The 27,485-nt window shown below is 38.7% G+C and overlaps 1 protein-coding gene across 1 annotated transcript in view; it reads right to left on the reverse strand.

Annotated features, from left to right (window-relative positions):
- Nucleotides 1-11,894, reverse strand: part of LOC149139300 (uncharacterized) — a 34,479-nt gene extending 22,585 nt beyond the window's left edge. Inside the window, exons 1-2 of the mRNA XM_089450674.1 lie at nucleotides 11,884-11,894; nucleotides 11,721-11,787 (exon numbers count right to left, since the gene is read on the reverse strand). Of these exons, the coding sequence (XP_089306800.1) occupies nucleotides 11,721-11,787; nucleotides 11,884-11,894 (78 nt within the window). The remainder of the gene's footprint in view (nucleotides 1-11,720; nucleotides 11,788-11,883) is intronic.
- Nucleotides 11,895-27,485: the final 15,591 nt, after the last annotated feature.

Here is a 27,485-nt window from a genome sequence, read left to right on the forward strand (position 1 = left end):
ATGCAGATTGGGTAGGGAGTCCATCCACCCAGAAAAACACATCAGGAGGGATCTTTAGTATTGGTTTAGTGACAATTTCTTGGTACAACAGGAAACAAAGATTAGTTTCACTCAGTTCGGTAGAGGCATAGTACATGGCTGCAAGTCAGGAAACGTGTGAGGCCATCTGGATGAGGAAGAGCCTGTTTGGCCTGTTTGGTCAACAGATGGATCCAACAGTGATTTACTGCGATAATCAAGGTTTGATCAAACTCACTGAAAATCTAGTTTTTCATGATAGGTCCACGCACATTGATATCCAATATCATCATCTCAGAGATTGTGTATTGAGGTAGATCATGTTGATAGAGCACATTCCCACGAACGAGTAAGATGATGACATTTTGAAAAAGGGATTGTCAAGATGTAATTTAGAGTTTCACAGAGTTAGGATCAGGGTAGCTGATAATCCCTTTCTTGTTGAGAGGGAGTATTGAGAAATGGCAACAAGAAATTCCAGTTTAATTTGTCCTGGAATTAAATTGAGAATTAAAGTCAAATTATATTCTCATAGGAACTTTTAAATAGTTAATTAAGTTTAATTAACTTAATTAGCTTATGAATTTCGAGTTGGAAGTCTTTCTGTAGTCGTTTGTATGTTCTCCCTAAATTTTAGGTGTCTAGTATGAGTTTAAATTGAGTTGTAATTAGATAACTCAACTTACTGAGTTATGGTAAGTTAAATTAGTTCTAACTAATTATGGAACTAATAGAGGACTAATAGTCAGTTGGTGCACTGATGCATCCAAAAGTGTTACTCCAGTTAACTAAAGATCCCCTCATGAGAAACTCATGCATGTCAGTTCAGAGAAATACCCAATTGAGACTAGAATTTGTTAGTGTCAGTCTTTGAAACCTTCCTCCAGTGATCAAACATGCTCTTACAAAGTGATTTTAAGGTGTCAAGGTCAAATTTTGTCATTTCAGTGAGTCTTCAAACAAAATTTGGTCACTAGGTATTAGGTCTAGGGTTTGTTTTCACTCCTTTCAAAGTTGTCCAAATGTCGATCCATGTCACCCATCTGAGTCTACTATCATTCAGAGGGTTTTCATCATCATGTCAGGGTTCCAATGTGTCATTCTACACCTTGTTCATGCTTCAGTTGTGCCTAGGTAAGGTTCATTTCCCTCTCCTAGGGTTTTGAAGGTAATTTCTCTTGGATGGCCAAATCATCAGCAAAACTTGTATCCTGATGTTCATACACCTTCCCCTAGCCTTAATTTACCTTATTAAACACTTCCCATCATTGATATCGCTCAAATTCCTCATTTTCGCACAAACCCTATTTTCTTGCTACAATTTGAAAATTTTCTAGGCTAGGCCTGTGTTTTGCCCTTTTGGACCCCTTCCCCTCACTCAATCTTTGAAATTCCACTTTCCCCTACTTCTTAACATCCCTTCCTACTTCCAAAATTTTTCTCAAGAATTTAGAAGCCCCTTATCCCCTTCATTTCACTTCATTTCAACAAATCCCATGTTCCACACATCGGGATAGGTTTTACTCCAATGATGTTTTTGAGCAAGAAAAGATGAATTTGGGAAAAATGAGAGAGGTTTTTGTCCAAAATATGCCAAGGAAGCAAAAAATCCTTCACTTTTTACACAGGTGTCATGGTTTTAGAGAAATGTCAAAAATACAGTTGCCTTAGGAGAATTGATGCACCTCTGAAGTGACCTTGGGAAAATCAAGATTTCTCCTAGCTTAGTTGGCCAAATGACTTGCATGATGTGTAAAATGATAGCTAGACATAAAGATATTTCCAATGAGCTATCATGAGCTCAATTTGGGGTTGAGGAAGACCTTAAAAAGTTGACTGCAACAGCACTCTGCCTTTAGGCAGCCTCATTTTGCACATTTTGACCCATCTTGGGAGGTTTGACTTTCGATAGGTAAAATGAACTCCAAATTGAAAAATTCAAGTTGCTTTGGAAAGTAGACTCAATAATATTTCCAACAAGCTATCCTGTGCCCAATTTGGACACCGGGAAGGCCTCCAAAACTTGTCTGCAAAAGGCGCTACGTACTTGTTCCTTGGCGCGATGCCCTTCGGTCAAGGTGTGGTGCACGCAACGATGGTTTTAAATTGCAATTTGAACGAGCACGACACACCTGTGTCTTGGCTCGGTGCACCTGCCCTCCAAGCCTTTTGCCCAATCAATCTTGCCAAGCTCCAAAACTTTGCCAATACCATTCTACAAGTAAGTAAAACATCCCTAAGTGCCATTGCAAGAGATTTGATCATTATTGATGGTGTTTTAATAGGTGCAAGATAAAACCCTAGTTTGTTGCACAGTCATATTGCAAAAAACTGTTTAGGGTTTGCAAAGTTGTCATTCTTGCTGTTACTCCCCTGCAATCATTTTCACATTCCTCACACTACATTTCACTCATTCTATTTCCCTTTCCCTCTCTCATTCACACTCATCCTACCTCCCCATCCCCAAAACCTTAAAACCCTAACAAATTACCACTACTTCCCAAACCCTAATTTGCATCCCCAAAACATATCACTCACTTAAAACCCTACAAGCCCTACTCACATCACCAAACCCTACACACTCTTCCTAAAACCCTACACACTTATCCTACTCACTCCCGAAAACCTACTCACATCCCTAAACCCTGTTCACACATACTTTTCCACACTCCCTTCCCCATACACTTTTCCCATTCCATCCCTCCATCCTATTCCATACTATTATCCACAAACCATTCATATATAATCACATTTTTCAAAACCGAGGGAAAACAATGGAAAGAGACAGTGAATATGACTATGATAAGTAGCAAAGAAAAGGCAAAGAGAAGATGCATGAGGATAATATAGATGGTGAACAAGAAAGAGAACAAATAGTTGGAGGATAAGCAAAGCCTAATGGAGCTAGAAATGTTGAAATTGAAGAAGCAAAATGACGAAGAGGACCATGTCACTTTGAATTCCATTGAACAAGAGATAAAGAATGACAAGGAGTCTTGGTTGGAGAAGATGAAAATTCACTTGGAGAGGCTACTAGACAAGGCTAACAAGGAGAAGGACATGTTGCGGCACATGGATTTTCATTATTTGGCAAGAAACATAGTTTGCAAAGCAAGAACAAGGACCTTGTAGGCCAAGTTGAGGAAAACTTTGAGGAGGAAGAAAGAGTCAAACAAGCTCAAGATTTTGGTTGAGGCTTCTTTAGCTCAACATAGCACTTGATGTAGGACACTCAACCCAAATTTCAAGAAATTTCGGTTTGTCAATTTTGAATTTTTGGAGCAAAACACAGATTTTTCTGTTTGGTGCGCCGCACCACTTGGCGCGTGCTTTTGCTAGGGACCTCCTTTGGAGGAATACTCAACATTTTTGGATTCCTCATACAAAAATATGAATGCCCACAAATGGCCAAGATATTTTGTCAAGTTTTGAGCTTCCAAAAGGGTTAAAAACACCTCAAAAATGCCCTTTCTGCCCCTTTTTGGCCACACAGGAAGTAGTGTTGGGAGAACTCACTTTTGGAGGGGCAAATTGACACCAAATTCAGAAATTCCACATGTTCTGGAAAGTAGGTAGATAGAAATTTCCAAAAATCCCACTTGGAGAAAATTTGGTGCATGGGAAGGCCTCCAAAATCAGCTATAAAAAGGCGCTATGCACAGGGACAGAGGCGTGACGCACAGGATGGAAAATTGACTTTTTTGACAAAAAACTCTATTTTTTCGCCTAGTTTTTTCTCAGTTTGACTCTTTTCTCTCTCATAGTCAAACTCATGATGTAATTTGATGTAACTTGATGGAATTTGATGTAAATATGCTAAAATTTCACTCATGGAGGTAGATACATCATGAAAAGGTAGTTTTAAACTAAATGAATTAGTTTCCTAGGTTTTAGAGGCAAGCTGTTCCACTGCCTACTTTTCAGTTCTTAGTTTAGATCTTGTTGAAACAGCTCCTAAACTCATGAATTCGACCCCTAAAGCCTATCATGAGTTTTTTTCTGCCTATATCTAGTAGTTTTTCAGTCATTGGTAAAGGTTGGACTCCTGTGAATGCTTTGAGCATTATTGTACATTCATCTCTGCAGTTTGGCAAAGGAATAGACCAGGGCTTGCAGCATTTTGTGGGATTCTTGTGGCAACTTTATTTGGTGTTGTTTTTCGCTTTGTAATGAAAGTTTACATGTGTTTATGTATGCCATAATCACTTTATGTTTAGCTTAACTAAATGAATCAAGGATAAAGGTAGAATTCATTGATGTTGTAGTGCTCTACCTAGGGTTTGTTTAGTTATTTATGTTTTCAACTGTTTGGAGAGGATCCTTGAGACTTTCATACCCTATCCAACTCTTCACCAGTCCTAAGACTCTCCATCTCACTTATTTCAAAGTACTAAACCATTTTCCTACCTCACCCCATAGAAACCTCTGCAAGACTGTGTCCATTCCCCAGACCCAAATCTGCCTTTCACATTTGAGCCAGCAAACCAAAATTAAATTCAAAAAAACTCTTCTGAGCATATACCTAGCCTAAAATTAGTCTTTACATCAGTCATCTCAAGCCTTATTGATCATATTTTCTGATATTGACAAGGAGAGAGCCCTCTCCCGACCTGGTAGGGCTAGCTACTAGGTTAAGTGTGGTTTGATGTTACCCTAGATCCTGCCTTTATCAGCCTGAGGTAGATTTAGGCCCTAACATAATGCAGGGACAATGTACTATAAGTTGTGTGATTTCTGAGTTGTAAATATCATGCATGCAATTAGAGAAAGACCTATGTTTGGATTGCGTAGTTTTGGAAGCATGAATTCCATTTAAATATATGCTATTCATCTTAGGAATTGCACAAGGAAATAGGGGCTTTGCAGGCAGTGGAATTGTCTAAGTGTTGGCTAATAACAGGCTTGTGAGGTAAAGAGTTGATATACTTGTGCAGAATTGTTCTTGTGAGAACAATATTTGTATCTTCACTCATATTTATAATTTAATGCAATAAAAATAGGCGATTTTTTGAGCTGTGGCTTTCCCTAGGAAAACTTATTGTGTTATGTGCCATTGATTTGTCTTCTTCTTGTTTATATTATTTTCATCAATCTATCGACTTCCTATGGTAGAAAGTAGAGATAGATTCTTATCATGTGCTTTAGTAAATTGCATGAGCTTGTGAATCTACAGAAAATTCTATAGTGGTTCTACTACCCAGTTTTAGGCCGACATGTCTAGCTTTGAGGCCAATTTGGTTGAGGAGGATTAAAAGACTAATTTTAATACAAAATAAATTTCTTTCTTGACAAATAATTCCCAAGAAGGGTTCTTTACATTATTACATGGAAAAGGACACTTGAAACAGACCCTAGAAGCTGCAATGGAGGCTTTGACCTAAAATTAATTGACTGAAGCATGAAACCCATGCTTTAATAAGTCAATTTTAATAATAATGAAATTTCATTTTCTTTCTTTTGAAAAATACATTAGATTGAGACTTAAATACATTTATGAAGACCGAACCTAGTTATATTCTTCAACAATATTCACCCTCCAAAGGGTCTTGGATCAACATTGGAATCCTCTGGGTCATCATGCAATGTGTTCCTTTTGTTTCGAACCATGATCTGCTTCATGTCTCCATGATAACTCTCTTTCTTCTCTATAGGTGTTTATTTATGCTTTCTCCTTGTTATTTTCTCTTGAGAATCACCTTGTCATGCTAAGATGGTACTCCTGTGAATGAAAACAATTCATTATGAGGAAAAATCAGTTTAAAACATCTATCTTATCACTGCCTAGCTCATGGAATGATCTCCTCATGTTAGGCCTGTGAGAGGGTGAAAAGAAGAATGCTTGATTAGGAGGGCACAATTAAACTCATCACGGTTCACAAGAGGCATTCAAGGTTTGATTTTGTGCTCAAGCAAGAGAGAGAGAGCTCACAGGCCGCAAGGGCACACTCCGAAGGGACGAAGAAGTGAGGGTTCAAGCCTTCAAGGTGTGCTCATGCGCTCAGAGAGACGAAGAGGGCGCAAGGGCACACTCCTAAGATATGAATGAGTGAAACTTCGGGCCTTCAGGCCTTCAAGGTGCACTCATGTACTCAAGGACAAGGAGGGTGCAATGGCGGATTCCGAAGGGATGATGGGAAAACATTAAAGCCTTTGAGGTCTGCTCATGTTATCAAAGAGGGTGCAATTCTTTGTGTCGAAAGAGTGCACTCAATATTAAGGTTTTGTGATTGTGCCATGTGCTCAAAGGCAAGGATGAACCTTCATGCTTCATGAGTGTGACATGTGCTCCAAGAGGGTGCAATTCTTCATGTCAAAAGAGTGCGCTCAAGATTCATGCTTCAAGAGCGTGACATGCGATCAAAGGGAAGGATGAATGTTTGTGTTCATGAGTATGCCATGCACTCTAAGTGGGCACATTTATTCATGACAAAGGGGTGCAGTCAAGCTTCGTGCTTCGTGAGTGTGACATACGCTAAAAGGGAAGGATGAAGCTTCGTGCTCTATGAGTGAGACATGTTCTCTAAGAGGGTGCATTTCTTCATGTCGAAGGAGTGTGCTCATAGTCCCAAAATGTGCTCATGGTTTTGAAGTTCGCTTAGGCTCTCAGAGTGCACGTTTTTAGGAAAGAAGGTCCTTGTTTTTCCAAAGTGCGTTTTTTAGGGGAGAGAAGGTCCTTGTTTTTCCAAATTGCACTTTTTAGGGAAGAGAAGGTCCTTGTTCTTTTGAAGTGCACTTTTTCACCGAGCGTTTCAAGTGAACTTCATCAAAGTGTGATTCATTTTTTCAAAGTGTGCTTCATTGTGTTGAAGTGCACTTCATTGTTTTGAAGTGCACTCAGGCTTGAAAGGGTGAATTTCTCTCCACTAGTGGCTACTTGTTCATCTAGAATGCACTTTTCACTGATGGATGTAGCACAAGGCTAGGTGACTTATCCTTAAGATGTAATAATGCACTGTGATAGGGAAGAGAGCTTAGAAAAGACATAGTGTACAAGAATGGGAGGAAAGATGGGTCAATGAGGCTCATGGATAAGCTTTCTTCATTACATAATGAGAACGATGATGACTCTATGATCTAGGAATATTTTGCTTATAGATGTATTAAAAGAATCCCATGTGAAAATTGCAGCTTAACCATAGAGATTTAATGTGCACATGAAAGAAGAAGAAGAAACACATAAGGCATGAAAATAAGACAACAAGACTTGATAATGGAGTTCGTCCAACTTGGACTATGTCTTCGGGCCTTGCTCGATCAATGGGGAGGATTTCATTCATTGAATGGCATGAAAATAAGAGAATACCATCATCAGTTACATAAAAGGAGTCTTATACCTCCCTTCTGGAAAATGGTTGGGAAATGGAGACTTCAGATGGAGAAATGGATACCCAATTCAGAACAAATTCCCTTTCGCCCCTCTTGCACTGCTTCTACCTCGAACTGCGTGCAAAAAATCCTCTTTTCGTACTTTTCCATGCTCCTCGGGTTTTATAACATAATGCTGCTTAAAAATCAGGATCTGTTGTTTAGAATAGAAGTCGTTCTATCGAATAGATCGGAGGGCACAACAAACCCTGAGAATAGGCCTTTTTTGTTTATACACAAATACACGTGGAAACACTAAAAAACAAAAACCCCAGACTTCAAATTTTATCAAATCGGGCTTATAGACCTAGAGGGTTCAGCCCTTTATCACAAATTGCTATTGCTGATGTCAATGGCCTTGTATATTGGGGGATCGACGATCGTCGATCGCCGATATGCTGATCTGCCGATTATATTTGGACTGTTGATGTGTTCCTTGATCGGACGGTCCAAATTGCATCGCATGTCGCTATCGCATCGCCCCTTGGTATCTGGGATCGCCGATTTAATCCTAGCCGTTGATCTGTTTTCCGATTCGACGACGAAGAACGTGCATCGTTGATTGGCATATCACAATTGCAATGATCTAGAGGTCCTAGTCTTATGCCTTGTGTTTCGCCGACCCGATCTGCCGATGCCGATCACTCCATTGCATGTCTTGAGTCCCCGATGTCACTGATATCCTGCCTTCCTCCGACCCGATATATCGGTGACCGCTGATTTGGGGTTTTAAATGCCTTGCGTTACGTCCGCCCTTCGCACTTCTTTCGATGCGATTTTCCCTTTTAAGGCTAAAAACCCATTTTTTAGGGAAAAAGATTCATTTTCCAAAGGAACAAGGCAATCTTCTCTCTGCCATAACTTCATCATCCGGACTCGGATTGGAGTGCCGTTCACATTGTTGGAATCAGGGTGATGATCACTTTGATTTGATGTCAAGATACTTGCTTTTCTGCCACTTTGAATTTTGAGCTTTTCCATGCCATTTTGTTTGAAGATCAACTTGGATCACTCTACAACTTGCATTGAATAGTAGGACCAAGAAAGGGCTTCAAAATGGATAAGTGTGAGACAATTAGAGTAAAAGAGAGAAACACATCTAATCAAAACTCAAACATTGATCACACACATGAATTCCATTGATGCAATCCAAGCGAATGCACAAGACCCATGAACAAAAATCACACCTTGAAATGATAGCAAAGAAACAATTACAAAAGTTAACAAAATTGAAGGAAACACATGCCAGAGGGAAGATAACACGAGTATGACACTTGTTAAGGAAAAATCAAGCAAAAGTGATATCCACGAAAGTGAAAGTAGCACTTGTGAACATATAGGAGTGCAAAAGCGATAGTTGAGAACACTCATAGATATAGGAGTACAATTGCAACCAAGGTGAGGGAGACTGTCAACAAAAGTGTGTACTGGTTGTTTACATGAGTTGAAAATCAAAAAAGCATTGTCTTGATGGTTGGTGCCATGCCTATTCAAGCTTGCATGAAGGAAGTGTTCTCATGAACTCATCGAAGATTGAGCATGTGTGTGCAAGTGACTTAACAGTTAAAACTAGGAAGAAGGCCTAAACAATTTACAAAACATCAAATGACCATGGAGTGGCCATAGGATGATAAACCATAATATTCTCAGTAGGCTCCAAAATTCAAGTGTGGGAAAATTTTTGGAGGGTGTTGATCGCAGTGACAACACTTGGCAACACACTGGTAGAACTCCAACTTCTCTATTTAGGTTTAATTCTCTAAGTGCAAGGTCTCAGTATTTCAGGAAGTATTGATTCATATTACGCATTATCTTGGATTCCCTACTTATCCCAGTTATGGATATAGTCCCCTCCATTCCCTTACTCAATTAAACACATATCAAGGATTTCCAAATCACAATTATTTCGATCTAGGAAAGGGTAATATGCACGATGAGTTTAAGATGTTTAGAGTATGAGTTTCATCTCTGGTGTTGCTCCGCTGCTAGTAGGCCTAGAAAGTACCCTGACAGAGTCACTACAAGAGAATAAGCATTACTTTGATGCTAGCGATCCTGGATAGTACCCTGATGAAGTCACTTGTTTCACCTCCCTGCACATGAAGCCTTTCTCTTCTTTCATAGTTTATTTATTTATTTAATATGAATGTGCATCGACACTTATTTATTTTCAATGGGCTGAATAGGGATCCAAAATTATTTATAGCAGATGATGTTTCCCCTTCAGAGACGTATTTACGTAACCTCTGATATTGGTTTTCATGATTTAGATTTTTCCCTTATCCTTTCTCTACTTGATTGGTTCAGTAAGAAAATCACTATTTACTTACAATACCGAGTTGAGGAACGAGGATAGTAAAATGGGTATGAGCTTTATAGTTCAATAAAAAGGCTTTCATTTCAAGTGGATCGTATTTTCCATTCATAGATCATCAAATTTAAAGATATATAAACCCAAGATAGAGAAGAGGTAACAAATTAGCCACACATTGTTCGTCATCACAATTTCCCCTTTTCAAGTTTTGCCACAAGTGTTTTGAGCCTAACAGAAACATCTCCCAGGTGAAGTTTTACTAAATAAAACCAAAGGAACATACATGATAAGCCAACAAAATCGAAAAATAAATAAAATTGGGGTGGGACATAAAAGCAACGTGCAAATATACAATAATAAAACAAACAAATGCAAAGAATCAATGGAGAGTAGGGTAGAGGGTGGATGCAATGCAAATGAAACTAAATACAACTAAGCCTACTCCTAACATAACTAGCTCAAAGGTCAGGGATAAGTGTACTGATATTTCCATTGAAGCTACCATAAATGGTCTCGCCCTGTAAACACAAATATAAGAGCAATTACAACCGATATATAATAATGTGCTTCATAAAAGATAAAATATTTATTATATCACACAACAAATAGAAGGTATTTCTTAAAGAAATAAATAATTATCATATCACCTCACTTTACTCAACTTTCCACCTTACCTTTTTGACTAGAACAAAATTCATACAAACCTCTATAACTCCTTGTGAAAGCACCTACATCTATATTGTCTTGCTTAGCAAACATCAGGAAAGATCGGAACTTGCTCTTAGAAAATACGCTTGCTAAGTAAGATGCATCTGACTGATGATAGATTGGATCATGAAATTCAAAACAATGCTCTTGGAAACCTTGAAATCATTGGGAAAAAGTATTTTCAATTAATACTGTGGAATCAAGACGAGAATCTTTCGAGGGAAAATAAATATGATCATATTCAGAAATATTGTCAAGATATTGAGGACCTGACATAACCATCAGCAAAGGCTGAAGTGCCTTAACTACTTGAAAAGTATCTAAATATTGAGATGATAAACCATAAATATCAACTAATGTAAGACAACCATCATTATGTACAATAGTGGGAAAATGATCAATCAAATGACAATTATCAGAAAAATAACCACGATCATATGGGGTGATTAAGGCATATGATTCTCGGTTAGGAGACATCAAAGATAAATCAGTTTGCACAACTTTAAAAATGCTTCAAACAAAAGAATCATCTTCCTCATATGTTGAATTTGACACACCATCTGCTTGTGATTGGATACAACTGTACTGATATCATAATCATTAAAAAGGAATGCGAGTATGGAAAACACATTAGACTAGTTGAGATGTAGTGCACGAGAACGAGGAATTTGATTCAACACATAACAAAATCATTCATTGACATTGAAGAGGACATCTGGTGCCATGAAGAAAATAAACATTATCAAATTATTCGCAAGAAGGATTAGGAGTTGGTTACTTTCAAAACAATGTGACAAGTATGAATCCTTCAACCGAAGATAGTCTTTAGAGTGATCGACTTCACAACTTCGCTCATCCATGAAAGGTATACATTCCAAACTTGAGTTTTATATAAGAGATTTACATGAGGAAAGATCAATTGAAACAAAATCTTTAATCCGACGAGAAACCAAATCTTGAAAGTTGCAAGAGATATATTCGAAATAACAAACATCTTTCAAGAAGGAATTTGCATTCATTTAAACCATGCGAAGAAAAGGAATTTTGCGAGAAAACACAAAGTTGACTTATTTTAGGGATCTTACTAGAGTATCAAGAACCTAACATAACCATAACTGAAATTGAAGTGCCTCGACTCCTTGATGAGTCCTAGAACTTTCAAGAATTATATAATTGCATTTTATAGATTGAATCAGATCATGCATGGTACGTGGATGGTTACCATCAACAATTTGAATGAGATCACTACTATCCAAATGGAAACCACCTGCATCACTGATTTGTTCACAATTTACATCTTCAACAAATAGGTTACCCATGTAATAAGATTCTTCTGATTGAACATCCAAGGATGGGTAGATTGCACAAATCTCATGAGTAACCTGAATAGAAGAATTTTATTCATGAAAAATTGGAAATGATAAGGAATGGAATAGATATTTGATAACTTGCTTACCTTCTTCTTCATCAAGGATTACCTCACTACCATATGTCAATTCAAAATCCAAGTCATGAGATAATAAACATAAAGAGTGTTATCACTCAAGAAAAAAATTTCAAAGCTGAAATTGTCCAGGTGATTTCGTAGCGCATAATTCATATTTTGCACTGGCTGCGCTACGAAATTGGGGAATTGTTTGAATCTATAGCCAATATTTCACAGTTGTCTCCTATGGATTCTGTGGGAATATCTAACTCAACATGTCACAGTGCTGGATCTTATCATCAATATACAAATAATACTGCTGTGTTTCATTCTCAAGATTTTTCCTATAATCCCACTACATTGGCCGAAGTTCTGGTATCCAGTGGAGGTGAATATCCTAGCATGCCTATTGTACAGAGTTCTGTTTCCCTCCAGAAATCCGCATCTAGTGAGAATCTCACAGGGGATCATACATCAGATTGCCAAAGAGGAGCTATACATGGTAGTATCTTTGATGAAAATCCAGAATACATCAGGCAATGGCTGCAAGAGTTGGAGAGAGAACTTTTTAGTGATATTGATAAAGCAAGTATCATTAGCCCCGCTCAAAGCACATATATTGACAGGGAATGGGTAGACACAATAGAAAATCTCCTGTATGAGGATTCGCCTATGCATTCTCCGATGGAGAGCACAACCTTGAAGGATTATTCTAATGGAAGCGTAGATTATCCCAGTGTTGCAAATATCTATGATTTATGTTCTGTTTCACAAACTAATTCTTTGCAACAAGAAGCATATGCATCAATTGGTCACCGGCAAGATAATGTTCATACAGGGACCTCTTCCAAACAGCTGTTAGTTCAATGTACAACTGCAATATCTGAAGGTGACAGTTTTAGTGATTGCAAGGTACTACCTCAGGTTAAAGGCACCCTTGTTGTTTGTCCCATGGTAGCTGTTATTCAATGGAGGAACGAGATTGCTCGGTTCACTGCTGAAGGAAGCACTAAAGTTTTGGTTTATCATGGTGCAAATAGATGTAAAGATGTGGCCGAGCTTTCTCGATACGATTTTGTTTTGACTACTTATTCCATTGTTGAGATAGAACATAGAAAGCATTTGATGCCTGCAAAAGAAAAATGTTAATGGTGTATTAAATTATTTTATCCAGATCAGTTGGCCATCCACCTCTGTTTCTTTTGTGGACCCACTGCCGTGAAAACTGAAAAGCAATGCCAATGAAAAAATGTAAAAAAGGAAGTCAGGTAATGCGGATACTGATAGTGAAACAGATGTCCATGACAAGAAGTTGAAGGGGAAGCGAAAGTCTAAGAGATCAATAGATGATGAAAAATTCGAACTGGCTTCTGGCAGGAGGAAATGCAAATCGCAGATGAAAGAGACCGATGGATATGTGGAGGAATTGTCAGTTTCCCATGATCTCTGTGTAGGCGGTGATTGTTTCATGATGTTGCAACATACGAATGCTATACATTCAGTGATCTCATATGTGAAGTTCAAAGATCTCAGGGACCGATTAAAGGGTAGCAGAAGGTTCATATACTAGATTTTGATGTTGAACAGAGTAATGCTGCATGGATTCTTGATAAGTTTGGGGAATATGATATATGCGTAGCAAAGTCAGGTTTCTGCAGTGATGTTGAACGACATCAACGTGCACACATGGCATGCATCAGAGCAGGGTAATGAACACGCGGCACTTTAAATTGGGGATGCCTATTATTATGGATGAGGTACATGTGGTTCCAGCACATATGTTTCGTAAAGTCATTAGCATTACAAAGTTTCATTGTAAAATTGGGCTTACAACTACACTTGTCCGAGAGGATGAGCGCATTACTGATTTGAATTTCTTGATTGGGCCCAAGTTATATGAAGCCAATTGGTTGGATTTGATGAGGAGGAGAATAACTCAAGCCAGATAGCTTCTCATTTAGCAGCTGATGCAACAAATTTCAAATCTGCAATCGCGGAAAGAATCTCACAACTGTCTCTCAAAGGATTTGCGGGAGACACAGCAAAAGCGCATGCAAGGGCAAGCATGCTGGCAGGTGAAGCAGTTAGCAACATATGAACTGTAGTCGCTTTCAATACAGAGGACAAAGTTCTCAATTTTTTGACCAAGAGCTGAAGTTACCTCAAACCCAAAGCATGAAACGTGGCCAGTTTTCTGGTTTTCTATTTGAAATCTCGCAGCTCTCACTATATGGATCTCAAGGCTTAATACTGTGATTTCATCAAAGGTGGAGAAGCAGTCAGTTCTATTTTTGCAATTCTTGACCGAGGAACAAAAACATGAAAACCTTATGCTGAATGATATATGTACTCGTGGAAAGGATCACCCTGTTTCTAATCATGCAGAGAGTCAGTCTGAGTTGAGTATGGAAATCAGTTCTCAAGATCCTGAAAGTTCACCTGCTATAGATTCCCGTCAATCACCACATCATATGCTTTCCAAGGAGTCTCACATGAGTGCACAGCCATCTGTAATGGATGCTTCAAGATATTATCGTGCACCTTTTAAGGATGTTCCAGCAGTTAGTGGACAAGATCCCATGGGGGATTGGACTCATATGCGAGGGCTTCATTCTATACCAACAGAAGGATCAAGGCATTATTATTCACCTTCTGTGGATGGTCCAGTGCTCAGTAAGTCACCCTACATGGATGTTGTGGGAGGCTCTAAGAGTTCTTTAACAGAGGAGACAAGGTCACTTCAACCATCTCTTGATCGCTTTCAAAGAGATTCAGTATTTTTAAGAGAAACTTCAGGAAAGAGTCATCAACCTATGGTTGATGTGAGGTCACGTGCTCTTGGAAAAACTCCTATTGAAGGTGGACATGACATTTATGCAGATGAGAGACATCACTTCTCTAGTTCAGGAGTTGCTAACAGTTCATATAGCTTGGATGCAAATGAAAATTATCGTAAGAGTTATTTGTATGGTTCTAGCTTACAGCCTTATGGCAGTGGTGCTCAATACTGTATGTTAAGTGAGGAAGCTGAGAGAAAAGGTAATATTCCTGTTAAGGATAACCTTCCGGATTATATGCACTAATCTTATGCACTTAACCCCAGACAGTCATGGAATGGTGGTGTATCTGGTCAGAGGTTTAGTAATGCAGATGTAGAGAGAGGTAAATTCCTTTCCCGTGATTATCTTGAGTCTTCTGATAATCATCTTTCTAGATCTCAATTATGGCAACAGGCAGAAGTAACAGGAAATGCATCCATTAATCAACCAGTGAGGTACCAGCCAGCTTCATACAGTTATATTTGGAACAGTCAATGGTGTTATTGATGTCATTGCATCTTTTCCTCAGGAGAAATATCTGGTTCTTGAAAATTTGCAAGCAAATCTTTTCAAAATAATCAAGGGAGTAAGGTGCTTAAGCCATGAACACTAGTGATCATTTAGCTATGAAAGGAAGACTGTGTTTTTGAAATTACACAGCAGTTTCGTAGCGCGCTACGAAACTGCTGTAGGTGATGATTTTAACACAGATAGACAATTTTGTATTATGAGCGGGAATTTTGAAAGGGAAACGCCAAAAGGGTATGCAAGAACATAATCTGGAGCTGCCAGCACTCAATCAAGTCAAGACAGGTGGATGCCTAAAAAGGTTGAAGATTTAAATCCAATTTTAAATTTTTGTTGTAAAGCCCCTTTATCACCACTCAAGATACAACAAATGAGCTGCCTGTAAGAAACTTTTGCCTGCACACATGTCCATCGATGAAGCTCACAGCACATCAAGAACGTGGCAGTGTTCCATGTTTTGGGTAATTAAAGGCTGAAGACATGTTTCTGTGCATTCGAGTACTTTGGAGAAAATTGAAGCCGACAAACCAGGGACATCTCCTAATACTTCTGAACAGTTAAAAGATTCAGCATCCAAGGTAAACGTGGGGCATTAAACATCTCAGCTATCTCAGCTAAATTCCAGATGTCAAAGAACGAAGAGAAGCCATCATGAATATAATATAGAGTTAGAGTCATAGTAGATTTAGAACTCTTAAAAACTACAGTCAGCACTTTAGTTGTATTTATTAGTTAGTTCATTAGCTGATAGGTGTCAGTAGAGGTAGTTATCGACTCCCCTCATGCTGGAGGAGGAAGCTCGAATTAGTTAGAATAAGGATTCTATATACAGCTGAAACAACAATGTAATGAGGGTTGGATATTTTATAAAACAGAGTACTGTTTTGGCTTATGTAAAGACAGAGTTCAGTAATATAAGTTGACTGCTTTTCTTCTCAGGATTCATGAGAGATTTCTATGTTCAGAATGTATGATTTTATCTTTTCCTTAATGTCTTTTACAGTTGCATAGGTGTACAATCACTCAGAATTCACTGATTGTGCTCTGATTTCCTGTGTGCATTTATGAGCTGTGGTTCCATATATGTTGTGTTCTGAACATCTAAATGTTAAATGCCCTGACTTCTATGTAGAGGCAGTATCATGGTTTACTGAATTATGGTTGACTCCATAGGCCCAATGGAAACTAGTTTAATGCTTGTCCAGCCTTCATATTTGTTAATGTTATTCCACAAGAGTTAGCCATCTTATTAATATTCAAAATCAATAACCCTTTGAGAGAGCCCTCTCAGGCTAAGGAGGCTAAGCCTTAGTCAAAATATTGGTTTGAAATAGTTACTTGAAGTCTTCCTGGTTTGCAGCCTTCCAGGGCTTGATTTTGAGATAACATTTTGGTGCGTCTGCCGGGAGCCTGAAGATTAATCATTCCCGAAATCAAGAGGCTGAACTTCTGAAGGTAGCAGGAGCTCAGAAACTTTTTGAGGCTGCAAATCTACCTTGGCGACCCCATTGTTGAAGAATTCAAAATTCATACATTCATGGTGATTCCACTGGAGTTATGAAGAACCCAGATGCTACCATTCTTATTTCAAGGTATGCATGCATAGATTTTTCAGGAATTCATGGTTTCCCAAATCATTTTCCCAAGGATGCATATTTTCTAAGGAATGGTCCAAAATTCAATGGAGAAGATTTGAGTTTAACTTTGAAGCATATATTAAATTTCTGTGATTTTACTGAGCTTCTTAGAGTTAAACATGAGGATGTTTGCATTATATTGTTCTATGATTCATTTCAAGGGAAATGTAAACAGTGGGTTGAAAGCTTTCCTGCCAAATCCATTAAGTCATTTGAAGACCTATGGCTTATGTTTTTGGAGGAATGGATAGATAGATCAGATGAGGTGGTAAACTCTCCTACAATTCAAGGTTTCAAACAATGGAATGATGATCATATTAATGAAGAAATAGGTGAAAATTTTTCTTTGTCCTTGTCCTCGTATCTAAAATCATTTGACTGTAAAGCAGAGGATAAGATGAAATTTTTGGATGAAGTTGCTAAGGACATTGAGAAAGACATTGAAGGTTTACAAGGTCAAATTCAGGCATATAGTTTTCATAATCATGATCATTATTTTCAGAAGTTTTCTATGGCAGAACACAAGGAGAGAGTGTTGCTTCCTTTCTCTTTCACGATTGAGGAACTGTACACTGTTGTTGAAGATCAGTTTGCACAACCAGAAATTTACAAGAATCATCAAGCTGATAATGTATTCTGGGATCCTATAGCCAAATATATGGAAGAGTTCTACTCTCCAGTGTTTCAGTTTTTCTATGAAGATCAGAGGCAATTTCAGCGGTAGTGGTCATCGCCATATCATAGTGGCTCTGAACTCCGATGCAGTCAAAAAACTCAAATATCAGATAAGACAAATGATTGGCTACATTGGAAATTTCACATTGATTGAGCTGAAAGAAGTTTGAATTGATAGGGTAGGTAGGTAGGAAAATGCAAATAAGCTCAAGGTTGACTGAGCATTTATTTTTCAGTAGATGTAGATTTCTTTCTCCTACAGTCATCATCAAGCTTAAGCCCGAGGTGAAGGCCCAAGAAGCTTGAAGGGAATGTTTGTCAAGCAGATTTTCGTTTGTAATAAAAAAGATAAAGCACTGGACCTACGAGTTCTTAGTGTACCACAGGAGCACACTATCCCAAGTGGAGCCACTATTATCACTCAAGAAAAAATTTTCAAAGCTGAAATTGTCCAGGTGATTTCGTAAGCATAATTCATATTTTGCACTGGTTGCGCTACGAAATTGGGGAATTGTTTGAATCCATAGCCAATATTTCACAGTTGTCTCCTATGGATTCTGTGGGAATATCTGACTCACATGTCACAGTGCTGGATCTTATCATCAATATACAAATAATACTGCTGTGTTTCATTCTCAAGATTTTTCCTATAATCCCACTACATTGGCCGAAGTTCTGGTATCCAGTGGAGGTCAATATCCTAGCATGCCTATTGTACAGAGTTCTGTTTCCCTCCAGAAATCCGCATCTAGTGAGAATCTCACAGGGGATCATACATCAGATTGCCAAAGAGGAGCTATACATGGTAGTATCTTTGATGAAAATCCAGAATACATCAGGCAATGGCTGCAAGAGTTGGAGAGAGAACTTTTTAGTGATATTGATAAAGCAAGTATCATTAGCCCCGCTCAAAGCACATATATTGACAGGGAATGGGTAGACACAATAGAAAATCTCCTGTATGAGGATTCCCCTATGCATTCTCCGATGGAGAGCACAACCTTGAAGGATTATTCTAATGGAAGCGTAGATTATCCCAGTGTTGCAAATATCTATGATTTATGTTCTGTTTCACAAACTAATTCTTTGCAACAAGAAGCATATGCATCAATTGGTCACCAGCAAGATAATGTTCATGCAGGGAGCTCTTCCAAACAGCTGTTAGTTCAATGTACAACTGCAATATCTGAAGGTGACAGTTTTAGTGATTGCAAGGTACTACCTCAGGTTAAAGGCACCCTTGTTGTTTGTCCCATGGTAGCTGTTATTCAATGGAGGAACGAGATTGCTCGGTTCACTGCTGAAGGAAGCACTAAAGTTTTGGTTTATCATGGCGCAAATAGATGTAAAGATGTGGCCGAGCTTTCTCGATACGATTTTGTTTTGACTACTTATTCCATTGTTGAGATAGAACATAGAAAGCATTTGATGCCTGCAAAAGAAAAATGTCAATGGTGTATTAAATTATTTTATCCAGATCGGTTGGCCATCCACCTCCGTTTCTTTTGTGGACCCACTGCCGTGAAAACTGAAAAGCAATGCCAATGAAAAAATGTAAAAAAGGAAGTCAGGTAATGCGGATACTGATAGTGAAACAGATGTCCATGACAAGAAGTTGAAGGGGAAACGAAAGTCTAAGAGATCAATAGATGATGAAAAATTCGAACTGGCTTCTGGCAGGAGGAAATGCAAATCGCAGATGAAAGAGACCGATGGATATGTGGAGGAATTGTCAGTTTCCCATGATCTCTGTGTAGGTGGTGATTGTTTCATGATGTTGCAACATACGAATGCTATACATTCAGTGATCTCATATGTGAAGTTCAAAGATCTCAGGGACCGATTAAAGGGTAGCAGAAGGTTCATATACTAGATTTTGATGTTGAACAGAGTAATGCTGCATGGATTCTTGATAAGTTTGGGGAATATGATATATGCGTAGGAAAGTCAGGTTTCTGCAGTGATGTTGAACGACATCAACGTGCACACATGGCATGCATCAGAGCAGGGTAATGAACACGCGGCACTTTAAATTGGGGATGCCTATTATTATGGATGAGGTACATGTGGTTCCAGCACATATGTTTCGTAAAGTCATTAGCATTACAAAGTTTCATTGTAAAATTGGGCTTACAGCTACACTTGTCCGAGAGGATGAGCGCATTACTGATTTGAATTTCTTGATTGGGCCCAAGTTATATGAAGCCAATTGGTTGGATTTGATGAGGAGGAGAATAACTCAAGCCAGATAGCTTCTCATTTGGCAGCTGATGCAACAAATGTCAAATCTGCAATCGCGGAAAGAATCTCACAACTGTCTCTCAAAGGATTTGCGGGAGACACAGCAAAAGCGCATGCAAGGGCAAGCATGCTGGCAGGTGAAGCAGTTAGCAACATATGAACTGTAGTCGCTTTCAATACAGAGGACAAAGTTCTCAATTTTTTGACCAAGAGCTGAAGTTACCTCAAACCCAAAGCCTGAAACGTGGCCAGTTTTCTGGTTTTCTATTTGAAATCTCGCAGCTCTCACTATATGGATCTCAAGGCTTAATACTGTGATTTCATCAAAGGTGGAGAAGCAGTCAGTTCTATTTTTGCAATTCTTGACCGAGGAACAAAAACATGAAAACCTTATGCTAAATGACATATGTACTCGTGGAAAGGATCACCCTGTTTCTAATCATGCAGAGAGTCAGTCTGAGTTGAGTATGGAAATCAGTTCTCAAGATCCTGAAAGTTCACCTGCTATAGATTCCCGTCAATCACCACATCATATGCTTTCCAAGGAGTCTCACATGAGTGCACATCCATCTGTAATGGATGCTTCAAGATATTATCGTGCACCTTTTAAGGATGTTCCAGCAGTTAGTGGACAAGATCCCATGGGGGATTGGACTCATATGCGAGGGCTTCATTCTATACCAACAGAAGGATCAAGGCATTATTATTCACCTTCTGTGGATGGTCCAGTGCTTAGTAAGTCACCCTACATGGATGTTGTGGGAGGCTCTAAGAGTTCTTTAACAGAGGAGACAAGGTCACTTCAACCATCTCTTGATCGCTTTCAAAGAGATTCAGTATTTTTAAGAGAAACTTCAGGAAAGAGTCATCAACCTATGGTTGATGTGAGGTCACGTGCTCTTGGAAAAACTCCTATTGAAGGTGGACATGACATTTATGCAGATGAGAGACATCACTTCTCTAGTTCAGGAGTTGCTAACAGTTCATATAGCTTGGATGCAAATGAAAATTATCGTAAGAGTTCTTTGTATGGTTCTAGCTTACAGCCTTATGGCAGTGGTGCTCAATACCGTATGTTAAGTGAGGAAGCTGAGGGAAAAGGTAATATTCCTGTTAAGGATAACCTTCCGGATTATATGCACTAATCTTATGCACTTAACCCCAGACAGTCATGGGATGGTGGTGTATCTGGTCAGAGGTTTAGTAATGCAGATGTAGAGAGAGGTAAATTCCTTTCCCGTGATTATCTTGAGTCTTCTGATAATCATCTTTCTAGATCTCAATTATGGCAACGGGCAGAAGTAACAGGCAATGCATCCATTAATCAACCAGTGAGGTACCAGCCAGCTTCATACAGTTATATTTGGAACAGTCAATGGTGTTATTGATGTCATTGCATCTTTTCCTCAGGAGAAATATCTGTTTCTTGAAAAGTTGCAAGCAAATCTTTTCAAAATAATCAAGGGAGTAAGGTGCTTAAGCCATGAACACTAGTGATCATTTAGCTATGAAAGGAAGACTGTGTTTTTGAAATTACACAGCAGTTTCGTAGTGCGCTACGAAACTGCTGTAGGTGATGATTTTAACACAGATAGACAGTTTTGTATTATGAGCGGGAATTTTGAAAGGGAAACGCCAAAAGGGCATGCAAGAACATAATCTGGAGCTGCCAGCACTCAATCAAGTCAAGACAGGTGGATGCCTAAAAAGGTTGAAGATTTAAATCCAATTTTAAATTTTTGTTGTAAAGCCCCTTTATCACCACTCAAGATACAACAAATGAGCTGCCTGTAAGAAACTTTTGCCTGCACACATGTCCATCGATGAAGCTCACAGCACATCAAGAACGTGGCAGTGTTCCATGTTTTGGGGTAATTAAAGGCTGAAGACATGTTTCTGTGCATTCGAGTACTTTGGAGAAAATTGAAGCCGACAAACCAGGGACATCTCCTAATACTTCTGAACAGTTAAAAGATTCAGCATCCAAGGTAAACGTGGGGCATTAAACATCTCAGCTATCTCAGCTAAATTCCAGATGTCAAAGAACGAAGAGAAGCCATCATGAATATAATATAGAGTTAGAGTCATAGTAGATTTAGAACTCTTAAAAACTACAGTCAGCACTTTAGTTGTATTTATTAGTTAGTTCATTAGCTGATAGGTGTCAGTAGAGGTAGTTATCGACTCCCCTCATGCTGGAGGAGGAAGCTCGAATTAGTTAGAATAAGGATTCTATATATAGCTGAAATAGCAATGTAATGACGGTTGGATATTTTATAAAACAGAGTACTGTTTTGGCTTATGTAAAGACAGAGTTCAGTAATATAAGTTGACTGCTTTTCTTCTCAGGATTCATGAGAGATTTCTATGTTCAGAATGTATGATTTTATCTTTTCCTTAATGTCTTTTACAGTTGCATAGGTGTACAATCACTCAGAATTCACTGATTGTGCTCTGATTTCCTGTGTGCATTTATGAGCTGTGGTTCCATATATGTTGTGTTCTGAACATCTAAATGTTAAATGCCCTGACTTCTATGTAGAGGCAGTATCATGGTTTACTGAATTATGGTTGACTCCATAGGCCCAATGGAAACTAGTTTAATGCTTGTCCAGCCTTCATATTTGTTAATGTTATTCCACAAGAGTTAGCCATCTTATTAATATTCAAAATCAATAACCCTTTGAGAGAGCCCTCTCAGGCTAAGGAGGCTAAGCCTTAGTCAAAAGATTGGTTTGAAATAGTTACTTGAAGTCTTCCTGGTTTGCAGCCTTCCAGGGCTTGATTTTGAGATAACATTTTGGTGCGTCTGCCGGGAGCCTGAAGATTAATCATTCCCGAAATCAAGAGGTTGAACTTCTGAAGGTAGCAGGAGCTTAGAAACTTTTTGAGGCTGCAAATCTACCTTGGCGACTCCATTGTTGAAGAATTCAAAATTCATACATTCATGGTGATTCCACTGGAGTTATGAAGAACCCAGATGCTACCATTCTTATTTCAAGGTATGCATGCATAGATTTTTCAGGAATTCATGGTTTCCCAAATCATTTTCCCAAGGATGCATATTTTCTAAGGAATGGTCCAAAATTCAATGGAGAAGATTTGAGTTTAACTTTGAAGCATATATTAGATTTCTGTGATTTTACTGAGCTTCTTAGAGTTAAACATGAGGATGTTTGCATTATATTGTTCTATGATTCATTTCAAGGGAAATGTAAACAGTGGGTTGAAATCTTTCCTGCCAAATCCATTAAGTCATTTGAAGACCTATGGCTTATGTTTTTGGAGGAATGGATAGATAGATCAGATGAGGTGGTAAACTCTCCTACAATTCAAGGTTTCAAACAATGGAATGATGATCATATTAATGAAGAAATAGGTGAAAATTTTTCTTTGTCCTTGTCCTCGTATCTAAAATCATTTGACTGTAAAGCAGAGGATAAGTTGAAATTTTTGGATGAAGTTGCTAAGGACATTGAGAAAGACATTGAAGGTTTACAAGGTCAAATTCAGGCATATAGTTTTCATAATCATGATCATTATTTTCAGAAGTTTTCTATGGCAGAACACAAGGAGAGAGTGTTGCTTCCTTTCTCTTTCACGATTGAGGAACTGTACACTGTTGTTGAAGATCAGTTTGCACAACCAGAAAGTTACAAGAATCATCAAGCTGATCATGTATTCTGGGATCCTATAGCCAAATATATGGAAGAGTTCTACTCTCCAGTGTTTCAGTTTTTCTATGAAGATCAGAGGCAATTTCAGCGGCAGTGGTCATCGCCATATCATAGTGGCTCTGAACTCCGATGCAGTCAAAAAACTCAAATATCAGATAAGACAAATGATTGGCTACATTGGAAATTTCACATTGATTGAGCTGAAAGAAGTTTGAATTGATAGGGTAGGTAGGTAGGAAAATGCAAATAAGCTCAAGGTTGACTGAGCATTTATTTTTCAGTAGATGTAGATTTCTTTCTCCTACAGTCATCATCAAGCTTAAGCCCGAGGTGAAGGCCCAAGAAGCTTGAAGGGAATGTTTGTCAAGCAGATTTTCGTTTGTAATAAAAAAGATAAAGCACTGGACCTACGAGTTCTTAGTGTACCACAGGAGCACACTATCCCAAGTGGAGCCAGTGTTATCACTCAAGAAAAATTTTCAAAGCTGAAATTGTCCAGGTGATTTCGTAGCGCATAATTCATATTTTGCACTGGCTGCGCTACGAAATTGGGGAATTGTTCGAATCCATAGCCAATATTTCACAGTTGTCTCCTATGGATTCTGTGGGAATATCTGACTCAACATGTCACAGTGCTGGATCTTATCATCAATATACAAATAATACTGCTGTGTTTCATTCTCAAGATTTTTCCTATAATCCCACTACATTGGCCGAAGTTCTGGTATCCAGTGGAGGTCAATATCCTAGCATGCCTATTGTACAGAGTTCTGTTTCCCTCCAGAAATCCACATCTAGTGAGAATCTCACAGGGGATCATACATCAGATTGCCAAAGAGGAGCTATACATGGTAGTATCTTTGATGAAAATCCAGAATACATCAGGCAATGGCTGCAAGAGTTGGAGAGAGAACTTTTTAGTGATATTGATAAAGCAAGTATCATTAGCCCCGCTCAAAGCACATATATTGACAGGGAATGGGTAGACACAATAGAAAATCTCCTGTATGAGGATTCCCCTATGCATTCTCCGATGGAGAGCACAACCTTGAAGGATTATTCTAATGGAAGCGTAGATTATCCCAATGTTGCAAATATCTATGATTTATGTTCTGTTTCACAAACTAATTCTTTGCAACAAGAAGCATATGCATCAATTGGTCACCGGCAAGATAATGTTCATACAGGGAGCTCTTCCAAACAGCTGTTAGTTCAATGTACAACTGCAATATCTGAAGGTGACAGTTTTAGTGATTGCAAGGTACTACCTCAGGTTAAAGGCACCCTTGTTGTTTGTCCCATGGTAGCTGTTATTCAATGGAGGAACGAGATTGCTCGGTTCACTGCTGAAGGAAGCACTAAAGTTTTGGTTTATCATGGCGCAAATAGATGTAAAGATGTGGCCGAGCTTTCTCAATACGATTTTGTTTTGACTACTTATTCCATTGTTGAGATAGAACATAGAAAGCATTTGATGCCTGCAAAAGAAAAATGTCAATGGTGTATTAAATTATTTTATCCAGATCAGTTGGCCATCCACCTCTGTTTCTTTTGTGGACCCACTGCCGTGAAAACTGAAAAGCAATGCCAATGAAAAAATGTAAAAAAGGAAGTCAGGTAATGCGGATACTGATAGTGAAACAGATGTCCATGACAAGAAGTTGAAGGGGAAGCGAAAGTCTAAGAGATCAATAGATGATGAAAAATTCGAACTGGCTTCTGGCAGGAGGAAATGCAAATCGCAGATGAAAGAGATCGATGGATATGTGGAGGAATTGTCAGTTTCCCATGATCTCTGTGTAGGCGGTGATTGTTTCATGATGTTGCAACATACGAATGCTATACATTCAGTGATCTCATATGTGAAGTTCAAAGATCTCAGGGACCGATTAAAGGGTAGCAGAAGGTTCATATACTAGATTTTGATGTTGAACAGAGTAATGCTGCATGGATTCTTGATAAGTTTGGGGAATATGATATATGCGTAGGAAAGTCAGGTTTCTGCAGTGATGTTGAACGACATCAACGTGCACACATGGCATGCATCAGAGCAGGGTAATGAACACGCGGCACTTTAAATTGGGGATGCCTATTATTATGGATGAGGTACATGTGGTTCCAGCACATATGTTTCGTAAAGTCATTAGCATTACAAAGTTTCATTGTAAAATTGGGCTTACAGCTACACTTGTCCGAGAGGATGAGCACATTACTGATTTGAATTTCTTGATTGGGCCCAAGTTATATGAAGCCAATTGGTTGGATTTGATGAGGAGGAGAATAACTCAAGCCAGATAGCTTCTCATTTAGCAGCTGATGCAACAAATGTCAAATCTGCAATCGTGGAAAGAATCTCACAACTGTCTCTCAAAGGATTTGCGGGAGACACAACAAAAGCGCATGCAAGGGCAAGCATAATGGCAGGTGAAGCAGTTAGCAACATATGAACTGTAGTCGCTTTCAATACAGAGGACAAAGTTCTCAATTTTTTGACCAAGAGCTAAAGTTACCTCAAACCCAAAGCCTGAAACGTGGCCAGTTTTCTGGTTTTCTATTTGAAATCTCGCAGCTCTCACTATATGGATCTCAAGGCTTAATACTGTGATTTCATCAAAGGTGGAGAAGCAGTCAGTTCTATTTTTGCAATTCTTGACCGAGGAACAAAAACATGAAAACCTTATGCTGAATGATATATGTACTCGTGGAAAGGATCACCCTGTTTCTAATCATGCAGAGAGTCAGTCTGAGTTGAGTATGGAAATCAGTTCTCAAGATCCTGAAAGTTCACCTGCTATAGATTCCCGTCAATCACCACATCATATGCTTTCCAAGGAGTCTCACATGAGTGCACAGCCATCTGTAATGGATGCTTCAAGATATTATCGTGCACCTTTTAAGGATGTTCCAGCAGTTAGTGGACAAGATCCCATGCGGGATTGGACTCATATGCGAGGGCTTCATTCCATACCAACAGAAGGATCAAGGCATTATTATTCACCTTCTGTGGATGGTCCATTGCTCAGTAAGTCACCCTAAATGGATGTTGTGGGAGGCTCTAAGAGTTCTTTAACAGAGGAGAAAAGGTCACTTCAACCATCTCTTGATCGCTTTCAAAGAGATTCAGTATTTTTAAGAGAAACTTCAGGAAAGAGTCATCAACCTATGGTTGATGTGAGGTCACGTGCTCTTGGAAAAACTCCTATTGAAGGTGGACATGACATTTATGCAGATGAGAGACATCACTTCTCTAGTTCAGGAGTTGCTAACAATTCATATAGCTTGGATGCAAATGAAAATTATCGTAAGAGTTCTTTGTATGGTTCTAGCTTACAGCCTTATGGCAGTGGTGCTCAATACCGTATGTTAAGTGAGGAAGCTGAGGGAAAAGGTAATATTCCTGTTAAGGATAACCTTCCGGATTATATGCACTAATATTATGCAATTAACCCCAGACAGTCATGGGATGGTGGTGTATCTGGTCAGAGGTTTAGTAATGCAGATGTAGAGAGAGGTAAATTCCTTTCCCGTGATTATCTTGAGTCTTCTGATAATCATCTTTCTAGATTTCAATTATGGCAACGGGTAGAAGTAACAGGCAATGCATCCATTAATCAACCAGTGAGGTACCAGCCAGCTTCATACAGTTATATTTGGAACAGTCAATGGTGTTATTGATGTCATTGCATCTTTTCCTCAGGAGAAATATCTGTTTCTTGAAAAGTTGCAAGCAAATCTTTTCAAAATAATCAAGGGAGTAAGGTGCTTAAGCCATGAACACTAGTGATCATTTAGTTATGAAAGGAAGACTGTGTTTTTGAAATTACACAGCAGTTTCGTAGCACGCTACGAAACTGCTGTAGGTGATGATTTTAACACAGATAGACAGTTTTGTATTATGAGCGGGAATTTTGAAAGGGAAACTCCAAAAGGGTATGCAAGAACATAATCTGGAGCTGCCAGCACTCAATCAAGTCAAGACAGGTGGATGCCTAAAAAGGTTGAAGATTTAAATCCAATTTTAAATTTGTGTTGTAAAGCCCCTTTATCACCACTCAAGATACAACAAATGAGCTGCCT

This window comes from Pinus tabuliformis, chromosome X (assembly GCF_031772625.1).
Source record: "Pinus tabuliformis cultivar Carrire ecotype Pingquan chromosome X, CPIR1, whole genome shotgun sequence".
In the NCBI taxonomy this organism is placed as follows: domain Eukaryota; kingdom Viridiplantae; phylum Streptophyta; class Pinopsida; order Pinales; family Pinaceae; genus Pinus; species Pinus tabuliformis.